Raw genomic sequence first — 13354 nt, forward strand, 5'->3', positions numbered from 1 at the left:
AACTACTGGATTTCCCTCACACCATGTCACTCCCTGTCATGTCTGCATCTCAATACACACACACACACACACACACACACACACACACACACACACACACATGCCATGTGGTATCCATGTACACCACAACTCTGCAATGTGCTGTTAGTTTGATGTAACTTCACTCCTCTCTCATCTTTCAGTGGGATGAGACGCAGGTGACAGCAGTGGAGCGTGGCAACAATCAGACTATCAAATGACAAAGAGGGTGAAAGAAGATCGTAGGCAGGGACCCACTTGATTTGTCTTCTGGCGACTTTACTCATAAATTCTGTTCTGCTCTCTGCAGTGATGAAGGAAACAAGGCGTTTCTTTTTTGTTTTGTTTTTTAAATCTGAGAATGACTAATCAATCTGCTATCAGGCTCCTGCGTTGCAGGCGTGATAAATGGATCATGGCTCCACCATCAAATATTGATCCCCTTTGTTTTGTTGCTGTCAAGCTGATAAATGTGTCCGGTATTCCATCATCGTTCTAACTTTGAGTTATTATGCTCGTGGATAATGGTGTGGATGTGTCACTATGCAAAAGGGCAGCTGCTATTTATAGTGTGATTTACTGAGCAAGAAGCCAGCCATAATTCTAACACCACAGCTATAATACAACTGCCACGCTCACTAAAAAGGCATCCCCTGCTCTTTTCCCTCTCACACACACGCACACATACACACACACTATAGTTCATCATGCTCCCTGTGAAGCTCAGACTGAGTCCAAAAGGAGTCCTGCAAGAGCTGTCCCATTTTCCTGCCTCTCGTTGCCTTTTGTCTAGCTTAATTTGGAGTTGAGTCTCTTCCAGTGACAGCTGCCAGCGAGGGAGAAGGCGGACACATGGATACAAACATTCTCTACATCTACACGCAGCCTTTGGTAAACACTATAGAAACTCACACACATACACACCCTCACAGGCGCAGATTTTACACACTGACTGATTTGTGCACTGAGACGTTTAAACACAGACAAAGCATACTTGTGTAGCTGGGGGGTGGGAAGGGGGTTTCTGGGGGGGGGGGGGCGTAGAAAAACATTTTAGAGACGGTTGTTTTTCAGCTGCAAGCTCCGGCTCCCAAGCCTTGTTATCGCTTGCCTGGGTCTCACCTGGCTCATGCAACATGGCTCGCCTTGTCTCCTCGGTTTAGGAAATGCATCGAGACCAAGCGAGAGACGGGGAGAGAGGGAGCGAAAGAAATAAAGCCTCAGGAAGGAACCAACAGATTCTCCTCTGTCTCGCCTTCCTGGCTAGATTAGCACTCTCTCAGCTGTTATATAAGGAGAGCGTCTAGAAATAGAGCAGTGTGGATGGGGGAAGGAGAGAGGGAAAGCCCTGTCCTTTGATGTCAGTCCCTGTAGGGGTATAGGGGGTGAAGCCATAAGGGTTTCCTTCCTAGCTGTCAGGCCTCCCCTCACACACACACACCTGCATATTCAAACACACACACGCGGACATGTGCATCCACAACCATTTGCAGATTCAGATTGGAAACTTAAATCTCATGCAGACACATGCATGTACAGTGCATTAAGTGGGAATGCACACTGTACGTATTTGTGTCTGCATGGAGGGCTGTCGGAATTTGAGCAGCATATTGTGTGAACAGTGAGCAGCAGCAGAAGCTTCTGAGAGGATCAGAGCAGACTTTGAATTTTCCCTGCTATTAAGCTTAGAGGAGCAGAGCCTCCTCGTGTTCTTCAGCTGCATGCTCATTTTTTAATCTTTGAGACACATAAGAGCTTCTCTGAGCATAAAAGCAGAGATTTCAGCGCACAGTGAATAATATATTAGGGGAAGCATACATTTCAGTGAGATGGAATTGTCGAGTAGTTTGATTGAAAGCGACGGTATGATCCCTGTCACCCTCTGTCAAATCACACCTCCCACCAACCTGAGCCTGTTTTTATATGTGTTGCCAGTGAGCAAGCGGAATAGGTTTAAACAGCTAAAAGTAATTGAGTGTGAACATTTGAAAACAATTAGGTAAATATTAACTAAACAGTTGATATAAAAATGAAAGAAAAGCGATTAACAAATAGGTGAATAGCTTAAATGACTGAATGTGCAGGTTAAACGACGACGCAGAAAGAAGTAAACAATTCAGCTGAACTATAACAATAAGCAAGTAAAAATGCTGTTGACTTGGAGTTGACTTGGAGCAATTAAGGGTGCAACAATAACGGCTAAACACCTGCATTTAATGGCCTTGTTGATTCATGTGAGGTCATCAGTGAATATGGACGTGGCTGATCTTCATTAATCACAAACACATAAAGAACTGAAAGAGAACAGTACAGTTATCTGTTATAATAACAACTTTCTTTCTTCTTTGTTTTTGGCAGAAATTGGGAATTAAAGAAAACCAAACTGATTATTAGCCAAACTGTTACTTCAAACATCAGGATTGGCATCAGCCCAATATTTCAAAATCTTATGTGTCTCTTAAAGTAGTTTCATAAAAAGCCAATACTTGGAAAAGGAAGTGTAGATGATTTAAATTCTAGGGTTTTTTTTCATGTCAAGACATAATAAAAAGGATTTGGTCCTCAGCAGGTATTAAAATTTGGGAAACATAACCTCAGATTAGGATGTGACATATTACACAATGTCATTATTTGTTTAACAAAAATTAAGCTAAAATGCAGAATGCAGCTAGGTGCCGATAATGAAATGCACTTAATTGCAATGCACTGATCATCAGTTCTTAAAGAAGCGATTGCTGCTGCAGCCAGCAGTCTGGGAAGGTTTGTGCAGCCATGTCTAAACCATTCGAAGTCCATCATTCTACAGCGGGAAAGATTATTCACAAGTGGAAAACATTCAAGACAGTTGTTCCCAGGAGTGGAAGTTGCAGCATATTTACCTGAAGTTCAAACTGTGCAATGTTTACAGAACCTGTAAAAAAAACAGGAGCTAGATCTCGGACTCTGAAGGCCTCAACTAGCATGATCAATGTTAAAGTTCATGACAGTACAATTTGACAAACAGTTTGGAAAGGTTGCCAGGAGAAAGTTTATTATCTCTACAAAGAAGATGTCAGGACAGCTTAGGTTAAAAAGCTGCATCCGAACAAACTACAAGACTTCTGCAACAATGGCGATATCTGGCGATAATTCACAGTGCCACGTTTGGAACAAAACAGCACATCAGTGGTGGAGGGGTGATGACCAGGGCAACCTTCAGTCACTGCGTCGACCATGAACTCGTCTGTATACCAAAATATTGTAAAGTTAAATGTGATGGTCATGGATTGGCTCAGACAAACTTTACTTATGTCTAATATTCCTGTATAAGTGTAAACATACCATAAATGTAAGCTGTACTTATTTCCTACTTTTCTATTAAAACAGAAATAAATGAGGGACTTTTTCACAGTACTGTATATAAAATGTTTTGACGGTCATTATTATTATTATTGTTTATTGTCATCTAAAATTGTCAGCTGAAATAACACAGAATACAGTAAAATGTTCATAAAGTCAAAGCTTACCTTGCTGAAAGACCAATGATCTCTGCTACAATGATCTGAATTTGCACACAATGACCACCTAATGGATCTTCACCCAAACTGTGCTTAAGGTCAAGGGCAAGATCACATTCATCATTCTCAGTCTATTTGAATTCTTATCAATTTGTCCAATACAGCAAACTATTGGCAGCTGGGTGACCAACTACATACGACATAAAGCTACAAAATTATAGGATAATACATGAGTAAACATTATCATTGTCATTTTTCATAGTAAAAAAAAAGATTTATGAACGTTTTGTTATTTATCAGCGGTTTGTGCGACGAGATCACTCTGTTCAATATTAATGAGATGTTTATGTAAGTGTTGTGCAGTAAGTTTACAGTTATTCTCTGATGGTCATGTCTCGGTTTTCCTCTGTTTGTTAGGGTTGTGTGAATGTTACAATTCCATGGCATGCATCTCACAGCAAAAAGAGTCAGGGTATTTTAAGCATGCTGGTATGAAAATGGGGCTACAGGAAACTGTTCCCTGTGCAGAAACTTCCAAGTCTTTTCATCTCTCCCAGTGGGAATTTCTCCTAGCACAAAAGCTCTGAAAAAACAGAAGCCAATTAAAAACAGTGGCCGCGTGGAGATGCCACACTCTGCTGTGTTGCACTTTTTTGCTCACAATAACAAAAGACTCAACCAGCTTTCAGGATTGTTATCTTAAAAAAAAGGCCTCTCTGGTGAGCTGCTGCAGGGCTCAACACCTATAATGTGGTGTGTTTAATTTTCATTCAGAGGGCTTTAAAATTATAGTTCATGCAGTTTTCCGAAAGCGAATGAACTCAATATTTTGTTAGAATATGTGGATTTCAGCAAGGTCTCAGTACTGTAGTGAAGTCATATCCAGTCCCTGATGATGAGAACCCTTATTATCTGTGGTTTCAAGCAGACACAAAGGCTCAAGTCACTCACTAATCCTGTGCAGGGAAAAGGAATTTGAATATTTCATCCATGATTTTTTCTTTTTTGTTAACATAATGCTGCATCAACAGCAGACTGTGAAGCGCAGGAAGCTCTTAAAGCTTTTGTAGTTTTCTGATAGAAACAGCAACATTATTATGATGCAATTTACTGCCTTTTGGTTATTTATTTATTTAGAAGTATGAATGTGAATGAGTTTTGGATATCCTCGTCTCAGGATGCTGCCATTTACAAATGTTGAGGAAAACAAGTACAAACATGCTTGAATTATTCAAAAGGCTGCTCTCTTTAATGCCATATGTATGATATCGTCCGAGTACTTTCCATTATGTTACAACTCTCACAGGAAAGGATCTCATAAATCATATGCTAATTGGATGCAAAGGTTTTACACACATCTGCTGTACATAAGTAAAAGTACTGGATGAAGAACGTGTGAGAGAGAAAGAGCTCTGTGACAGACTGGCGACCTGTCCTGGGGGGAACCCGCCTCTCACCCTGTAGCAGCTGGGATAGGGTCCAGCCTCCCTGCGACTCTGATAAAGATAATTGGAAGAGATCGGAGGGATGAATGATATAGTACAGTGGAGGGGATAACAGGAGTTATATGTGTCCTGTCACATTTTCTACTATTTTGTACGTTTTTGCTTTTTTTATTTGGTGAAGTTTTTTTTTCTGAACTTGTACGATCTGTTAGAAAGTTGAACCACTGATTTATTGATCATTTTTACCTGTTTTTTTTTTTTGTTTGTTTATTTGTTGATGGTTCAAGCTATTACGATAAAAGTTGTGAGGTGTTTGTTTACAGTCAGCGAGGATAAGTCGCCTGGAAGTAAAACAGAAGGAGACCGTGTGATGCTGAGGCTGAGGAGCTTGAACAGCTCTGCTGTAATTAGTCCTATAGAGAAATCTTGATTTTAAAGCAGCTTTAACCCTCTGACACCAAGTGTCTCATATTTAATACATGTGTTTTCCAGACATCTATGTCATCAGTGTGGTTTGTTTAAGATGAACTGTGAGCAATAAATTGCACAAAAAATGCCAGATGTATCTAAAGCGATACAAATTGAAACTTATATTATACTATTATACTTTTTAAAATTTGTCAGAAGGTGTAATAAATTCTCCAGTTTAAAACAAACAAATTTTTTTAATGGTTCAGGCTTTAGAGAGTTTACCACCTTATGATGTTTTAATAAAAAGTTACATTAATAATCATAAAGAAAACAATATTTTTATAGAAAAAGATCTGATGAACTTTCACTTGCCTTGTGTCTTAAAAATGTCACTTAACAGTAACAACATCGCTCGAGCGGTGCCACTCTAGGACAGCTGTGAACTGTCTGTGGTGCGTTTCTTTGATATTATGAAAGAAAGAAGAAAAAAAAGGATTGAGTTCTAACAATAGAAAAATGCTGATATGCTGCTTTGTCCCATGATTAATCCTCACCGTTCCTCCTTGGTGTACTTTTGTGTGACAGATGAGGGCCAGACGGTGTGCGGTTCACCTGCTGATACTCAGGGCCGTCGACTGGGGGAGGTGGGCATCCAGCTACGGACGTTATGTCATCAGACACTCGGCTCCTGGGACTACCTTTTCTTTGTTGTCATCGGCTTTGTCATCTTCGCTGCTGGCACCGTGTCGGCCTGGGTGATGGGTGTCATCATGGTGCTCTATGAGCGCTACATCAAGAAGAAAGACGAGCAGCTCGAGATGGACGACGAGGAAGAAAGCATTGAGACAGGCCGTGCTGCGAGCACCAGGAGTGGCCATGACAATGGGAATTTAAAAACTTCACATACTGTTTAAAACAAAAATCCCACCCCTCTCGCCATGGATTCCCACAGTGCCTCCTTTCAACTTCCACGACTGTCTGAGAAGTCTCATGAAACTGGGTCCGTTTATCAGGCTCGGATCTGTTAATGAATGGAACAAGGAATGTGTTTCTATCATTTTTAGTGGGCTTCCAGGTGTTGTTACACACACTGTAGTCGCCATAGTGGAGGTCTCCAGTCCTTGGGTAATACATAGACTATGTATGCAAATATATGACCACATATTTTGTTACTTTATGTGCAAAGTTAGCATTAAAAAAACTCAAAAACAACATATCTCAGAAAAACTCTGAATATGTTTTCACAGAGATATTTCTGACTGATCTTCACATCAGTTTAAAATCAGCTTTTCGAAATTTTAAAGTTTAAAAGTAAAAAAAAAAAAGTCAAGACAAGGCAAAGATAGAATCTTAAGCTAAAAGTAACCTACCCCCAGGTTACCTGTGAACTGCGACCTGCACTATAGTAACACCAGTTGAAATAAAGACGGAAAACGTGGCTTACAGTTTGTGCTTTGCTGATGATATTGTTAACACTGAGTAGGAAAAGTGTGTTTTTGTGACTGTAGTTGTAGTTTTTTTCTCCAGATCAGTTTGTCTTTTTTATTGGTACATTTTTCACTGAATATTCCTCTAAGATGCTTTATTATGGTTATTTTATGGATGTACTGAGGAAAGCTGGATACCAGAACTGAAGATGTTGACGGCTTGCTTGACAGAAACAGAGCTCTAACTGGATTTGTAGCTCAGTGAAGGAGCACAAAAGTATTTTCCTCCAAAAAAGACCTTCACCTACTGTCTACAGCTATTGGCCCATAGCTGTTTCACTGCATTGATATCATAAAAATAAAACTCATTGATAACGTTTATAGGAAAAAAAAATGTTTTGGGCACAGAAGATCTTGACCACTGTGAAAAATGAACAACACAAACTTTTTTTATTAAAAGACAGACATTTGCTGATGTTGAAACCAGATGTGACAAGAAAGTGGTGGATCTGAGTGAGAAATGGAGGGACACTGCACACTCATACAGTAATGATTTATAAACCATCTCTAAAGGGGATCATGGTTTACAAACTAAACATCATGCTATATTCAGTAAGAATTGAAACTAGCATCTGAGACCATATAGCTATTATTAAAAAAAAATTTAAAAAAACTCTTAATGAAGTCAAAGACAGCGGGAGTTGAAGGGCGGTTTTTGCCATAAATTATTAAACTGCTGAACTCCTGCTTGGAAACTGTGTAGTCGCCCCCTGCTGGCCACGAGAAAGAATCAGGTTTAAGGCATTTTCACATTAGCTTCACCTTTTAGGAACAGAAGCTACATCCGTCTTTGATATACAGTCTAAGGAGCAGCAATGCTGAATACATTCAGAGGTTTAAACTTATAAGGAAATTATAGAAAAATAATCCCACTTAAGACATTTAAGAGCTAAACAAATGTGTGTGGATAAGTTTAGACATCTAAGTTGGACAATTATGTCTAAGCCATAGTCAAAATATCCATGCATCCATCCCCCCAGCTGTCATAGGGTGAGAGGTTGGACTGGCACAGAGAGACAGACAATGGCTCACATTCGCACCTACAGCTAGATTAGTTCTAAATCTATGAGGTAAAACCAACCATCAAAGAAAAAATTTTGCTGTTTGCGTTCCATTATCTTAATACCAAGCTAGGCTAACCATGTACTGGCTTTATATTTAGTGGATGGATACAAATATGCCTCTCACTCAAAGAAAAAAGAATTAATCTTGTGTTACCATCATTTTTTACATGTCTGGTTTACAGCATTCGCTAAAAAATCCAATAGAAGGAAACTAGAAATGTTTGCCAAATCTTCTGTAGTAACTATAGACCCAGTTCAAATATACAAAACATTTTCCTAGTATTATAAAATGCACAAACACTATTTGGTTAAACCATACAGCCATCTTATATAGAATTGTTTTGTTTACACTGACAGTTTTCTCAAGGACCTCCATGATGGCACTAACCAAAGCAATACAATTGTGACACAGCTCGAGCTCCTCTGTGTAACATTATAAATGTCTTGTTGTCTCTCCACCCACAGGTATGACAGGAAGGAGAGGAGGAACTCCTTTTAAGGAGTGCATTTATCCCCGTGTATGTGACAGAGTGTACGATGTAGCTTTATGTGTGACTCTGCACAGTGAGAGTGTCAGTCCGTGCACTGCTGGGGCATGATTTTGTACTGTAATCCATCTTTCCCTTAATCATTAGCCCAGAAACAAACTGCTGTGGCCGTATTTGTGTTAAGGTTCTACAGTTGTTGTGAAGTGGAGAGAGCCCACAAATGCCAGCTGCTGAGATCTGTTTTGGCAGTGGGCCCTGCTGGATGGCGAGCAAACAGGACAATGTGATAAGTGATTTCTACTCTGTTGGGTTGGAGTGCAGTGTCCTATCTACTTCTGCATGCACTGTTAATGCACCAAAAAGCCTTACAAGGTGTGTATACGTTCATTAAAGAATGAAATAGGATTTCCTGTAACATACGAAAACATCCTATTTGTGATCATTTCAAAATGCTTAAAAAAAACAATTCTTTGTATTTTTTTGGTGACTGAGTTACTGTGCAAAGACAAACATTATTTATGCCCAAAATAGCAAACATGAACACTTGCTGTGCTTCAGGTTTCCATGTCACAAACCTTCCATGCTTTTAATACTTATCTGGAATTGCTCTCCATTGACCCTGACTTTAGTATCAACTTGCTTCAACCGAGACATCAGTCTGCCTTTTGTGTGTGTACTGTTCCTGTCTCAGAATTATTCATTTGATTAAAGAAAAAAAAAGCTATGACAGACATGCGAAGGATTAGATCAGATACTTTTTTCCTGTGTTTGAAGTCAAATGTTTAGATGTATCCAAGTATAACATATCGCAGAATTGAAAGCAGAGCAGAAAAGAAATACTTTACTGAAGATATTTTGAGACACACACACACATTAAATCAAATTAACGAGAGCCAAAATATATTTAGCTATACAATACTTTGTTTCCATGGCTTTGGGTTTAATTTGCTATTCTGATAATGTCAAGGTCGACTGAATGTGGCAGGATTTGTGTGCCGAAACATGTGAAGGTTTTTTGAACTGCAACTGCACAAACTGATGCCTTTCTGTAATGTGATCTACATCTAATAGTGAGAAACCTTTCTTCACACATTTACTGGCATTTCCAGTCACATATTCTTGTGAATTGTCCAAAAAGAAAAAAAAAGGTAGGGTTTTATATTTTATGTGATGAAATGAATGCACAATAATAGCATATTATAAACACAGTATTTATGGATGTGTCAGAGGTGGTGTCACAGGTATTTTATTTTTGGTCACCACAGGCCTTTCACGTGGCAAACACATGGCAGCGTTTGATGTACAAAGGTTTTCTTGTTGCATTCCTTAAGAGCTATTAAAAGAAGAAAGCAAATATAAACCACAAACATAAGACAGTCAGAAAATAATTCAAATTTTTTGTTGCTTGTTTTCTCTTGAGAGAGAGAGAGATGATTGGAATTAATGCTGACTCATAACAGTTTATATAATTATGCATGTACCGATGTTTTGATTGGTACATGCATAATTATATATACTGTTACTTCAGCAGTATGCTGAGATGCCTTCAGTCCTGTGCTCCTGATTGCTTCTATGGCTTTGGGTTTGGAATATTTGGATGGGTTCTGTCAGTAATGCATTGCTTAATGTGCAGGTCTATTCAGGTCTCCATACTAAACTCTCATATATACACATACATACATAAACTCGATCATTTTGACTGTGAGCCTGTGTTAGTTTCTGCTGCAGCTTACTGATTAGGCCATGCGATGCCACAGGCAAGGGTGAGGGTGCAGACTGGAAATAGGATAGCTGATTGCCCCAATTCATGTCAGCACAGTGACACACATGAAATGACAAGGAAAACCCACGTCTCCCTCTCCTAATACACGTACACGCTGCAGTTGCTGTTCGTTTACACAAGGTGAAGGTTTGCAAAGCTTGGTTTTGAGTAATAACAGCTTCCTGTTGCATAGCACGTGAATGAGCTGAATTTCAATATTTAAGTGGATGAAGTAAAATGGAACATTTTGCACTTGTTACACCCCCGTGCTTCACAGTCAACCCATACTTAGGCACACGTATGCTTAAACACACAGAGACAGAAGCCTTGGTTCTGCCTCTAATTTCCCCTTAGGGTAGAAAGACTCTTATTAACACTGATTCTGACAGCGAGTACAATAGTATTGGTTCGCATCACAAACAAAATTGATATAATTTGCTTTCTTTCTGATGGTAAAATAAAGTAGAAAGCTTTCTCTTGTCTATCTGATGAAAAGCCAGCAGGTTATTAACATAGCATAAAAATAGGGGAAGACAACTAGCTTAGCTCTTGGAAGGAAACTAAGCTGGCATAACACAAAGGTAAAAATTTAAGTGGGTTTAAAAAGTGCTAGATGAGTTGATTAGTTAACTTTGAAGACCAGCAGTTTTTTAGTGTATGATGGTTACACACCAACTAGCACAACTGCAGCTACATAGCACCAGAACAGGTGTTCAAAGGGCAGAGTGGTAATGCAAGAGAAGCGATTCTTTCTATTCACAGAACCATAAAAGGATTTAAAAGCTGCCATTTTTTATTTTATATAGGACTGCAGTGCTCCTTTAAACAAAAATGTAACATTCATTTGGCAGGTTGGGTTAGGGTCGCTGTTTCCTTCTGGTTCCACGTTAATCTAAGTTCAGCAGCAACTGGCTACAGCATCACATTAACATACAAACCTGAGGGGCAACAATCATTTGATCTGACCATTGGCAAGTTAGCAAGTAGTAAGAGCACATTTCCCAAGATGTTGAACTGTGGCTTTGAAATAATAGCAGTACTTAAGGCAGCTGTGGTGCTTGCGAATGGATGTTTGTTTTCATTTTCATATCCCATCATTCAAAAGCCAATCTGAGGCAGTGGTCAGGATGTGCTCCAGGACAGAGATGCGCCCAACTGGATATGGTCACATTACAGCTGTGACTGCGAGCCAGTTCAGTAAATAGACAAGGAAATGCACACAGCTACTGGACGCAGAAGCTCCTGCAGCCCTGCTTCCTGCTCATATTTTTGCATCATTGTGTGCACCCACTGAGCTGGAGGCAAACGGGCCAATGTAAAAATGCCTGCAGATGGGAGATGTGACATGAAGTAAGACTGGCTCTAACCGACCGTAATAGCCCTCTGACACATCTACTTACAAACATGCTCACTTACACACAGTCATGCACACACACACATCAAATTGGAAAATAATCCTTTAGTCATGGAATAGTGGAATGACTTAAACTGAACTTGGAGATGAGGGGGATATTTCCACGGAAGGGTGGAAATCTGGTGTCAGTGTTACAGCTGTTACGTGAGAATTTCATCATTAATCAGACCCAAATTAATGTCAGCTGAGACAAATCTGCGATACATGCTGTACGCCTGTAAAGAAAATACTTTAACGTATACTGAAATGCATTTCTTTTGCATGCATTTGTGAACACACGAAGGCTAAGGAGGGTTCTTGTTTTATACTCCGAGTTACTTTCTGACCACAGAAGGATCAGGATCTGCAAACACTGGTTTTCCACCAGTGATTCCATTGTGATCTCAGTACATTCTCAAAGCAAATTATTTGTGTCGTGGGATTTGTTGCAAAATAACATTACTGTTTGATTTGATTTCTGTCACATGCAGTATATAGTATATATTTTATTGCAGTATATATTCTATTGGACTCAATATTGACAACTTCTACTTATCCCTTCCTTGGAAAGAGGCTATTGATTGATTGCCTTCACTTGGCAAAGAGGAGGATGGTCCTGCTGCTGTTACACACTGTATTTCCACACAGGCTCAGGGGCCTGCCAACTCTGTATCCTTCCCCAGCAATAAAAGGTCATTGGAGAGGAGATGGTGTGTCCTTTTGTGCGTCACAGTTCTGCCTGGAGAAGTGTTTTTTTCTTCTTTTTTTTGTTTCGCCTTCTTAGACGTCTACTCTCCTCCTCTTCTTTTCTTGAAACGTGTTTTCTTCCGCTCTTGCTCTGTGGGTATGTAGAAGGCTAGCCGGTGTCTAATTAGCTTCCAAGTCAAAAACCTGTAAAGCCAATAGGCACATATGCACTGCAGAGACCGTCGCACACAAGTGAACAGGCACACAGACATTCGCAGCTGGAGATGTGTTGCATTTTACATTAGTGTATTCTGGGCACCCAGGCCAGTGCACAGTTGTTTTAATCCAACGGAGCTGGCTGCACAAGTGAGATAACGAGATGCTTACTCACACTAAGCTCCAACTCAAAAGCAGCACAATGGTATTTCAGACTGAGACAGGCACTTTGCAAACTGGTCTGTGGTATTTTTTGCACATACAACTGGCATGAAAGGGACTTTAATTTTCATTTGACTGGCTCTGTTCCTCTTATCTCTTAAATGTCACTTTATCCCTCCCTTGCTTTATTTGTCTCTTATATATTTTGGCCATATGGCCAGAAATATCTGCACCTGCCATTTTCCCTATTGACTTGCCTATTTCTAGCTTTTTGCCAATCTCCACCCTTCTCTCTTTCTCTGAACCGAATATTTTCTTGCTGTCTGATAAATACCAACAATGAGTTAAGCTTAGCTTAATACAAAAAAGCTTCATATCTAATTCATATACTGTACATTAACTGCTTCTAGCACTGATAGTCTTGCAAATTTTTGCTTTAATACTTCAATTTTTGGAGCAAATGAAATAATGTAGTGACCTTCAGGATTGCTTGCACTGTATGTGTGTGCATTTTCACATCAAAAAACACCTCTTGGACATCTTTGCACAATACAGCTGCATTCAGCTTTTATGCTCCTTATATCTGGAACAAACTCCCAGAAAGCCTCAGATCAGCTGAAACACTCAGTTTATTTAAATCCAGGATGAAGACTCACCTGTTCTCAGCTGCATTTGAATAAAGCACCAAATCCACACTTTTAAGCTTAAATTTCAAAACTTACAT

General features: G+C 39.6%; 1 protein-coding gene across 1 annotated transcript in view; it reads left to right on the forward strand.

Annotated features, from left to right (window-relative positions):
• LOC102205835 (leucine-rich repeat-containing protein 52) overlaps nt 1-9635 on the forward strand; it is an 11511-nt gene extending 1876 nt beyond the window's left edge. Inside the window, exon 2 of the mRNA XM_005741925.1 lies at nt 5957-9635. Within this exon, the coding sequence (XP_005741982.1) occupies nt 5957-6285 (329 nt within the window). The 3' untranslated portion in view covers nt 6286-9635. The remainder of the gene's footprint in view (nt 1-5956) is intronic.
• Nucleotides 9636-13354: the final 3719 nt, after the last annotated feature.

This window comes from Pundamilia nyererei, unplaced genomic scaffold (genome assembly GCF_000239375.1).
Source record: "Pundamilia nyererei isolate P.nyererei 1_Seehausen unplaced genomic scaffold, PunNye1.0 scaffold00115, whole genome shotgun sequence".
Lineage (NCBI taxonomy): Eukaryota > Metazoa > Chordata > Actinopteri > Cichliformes > Cichlidae > Pundamilia > Pundamilia nyererei.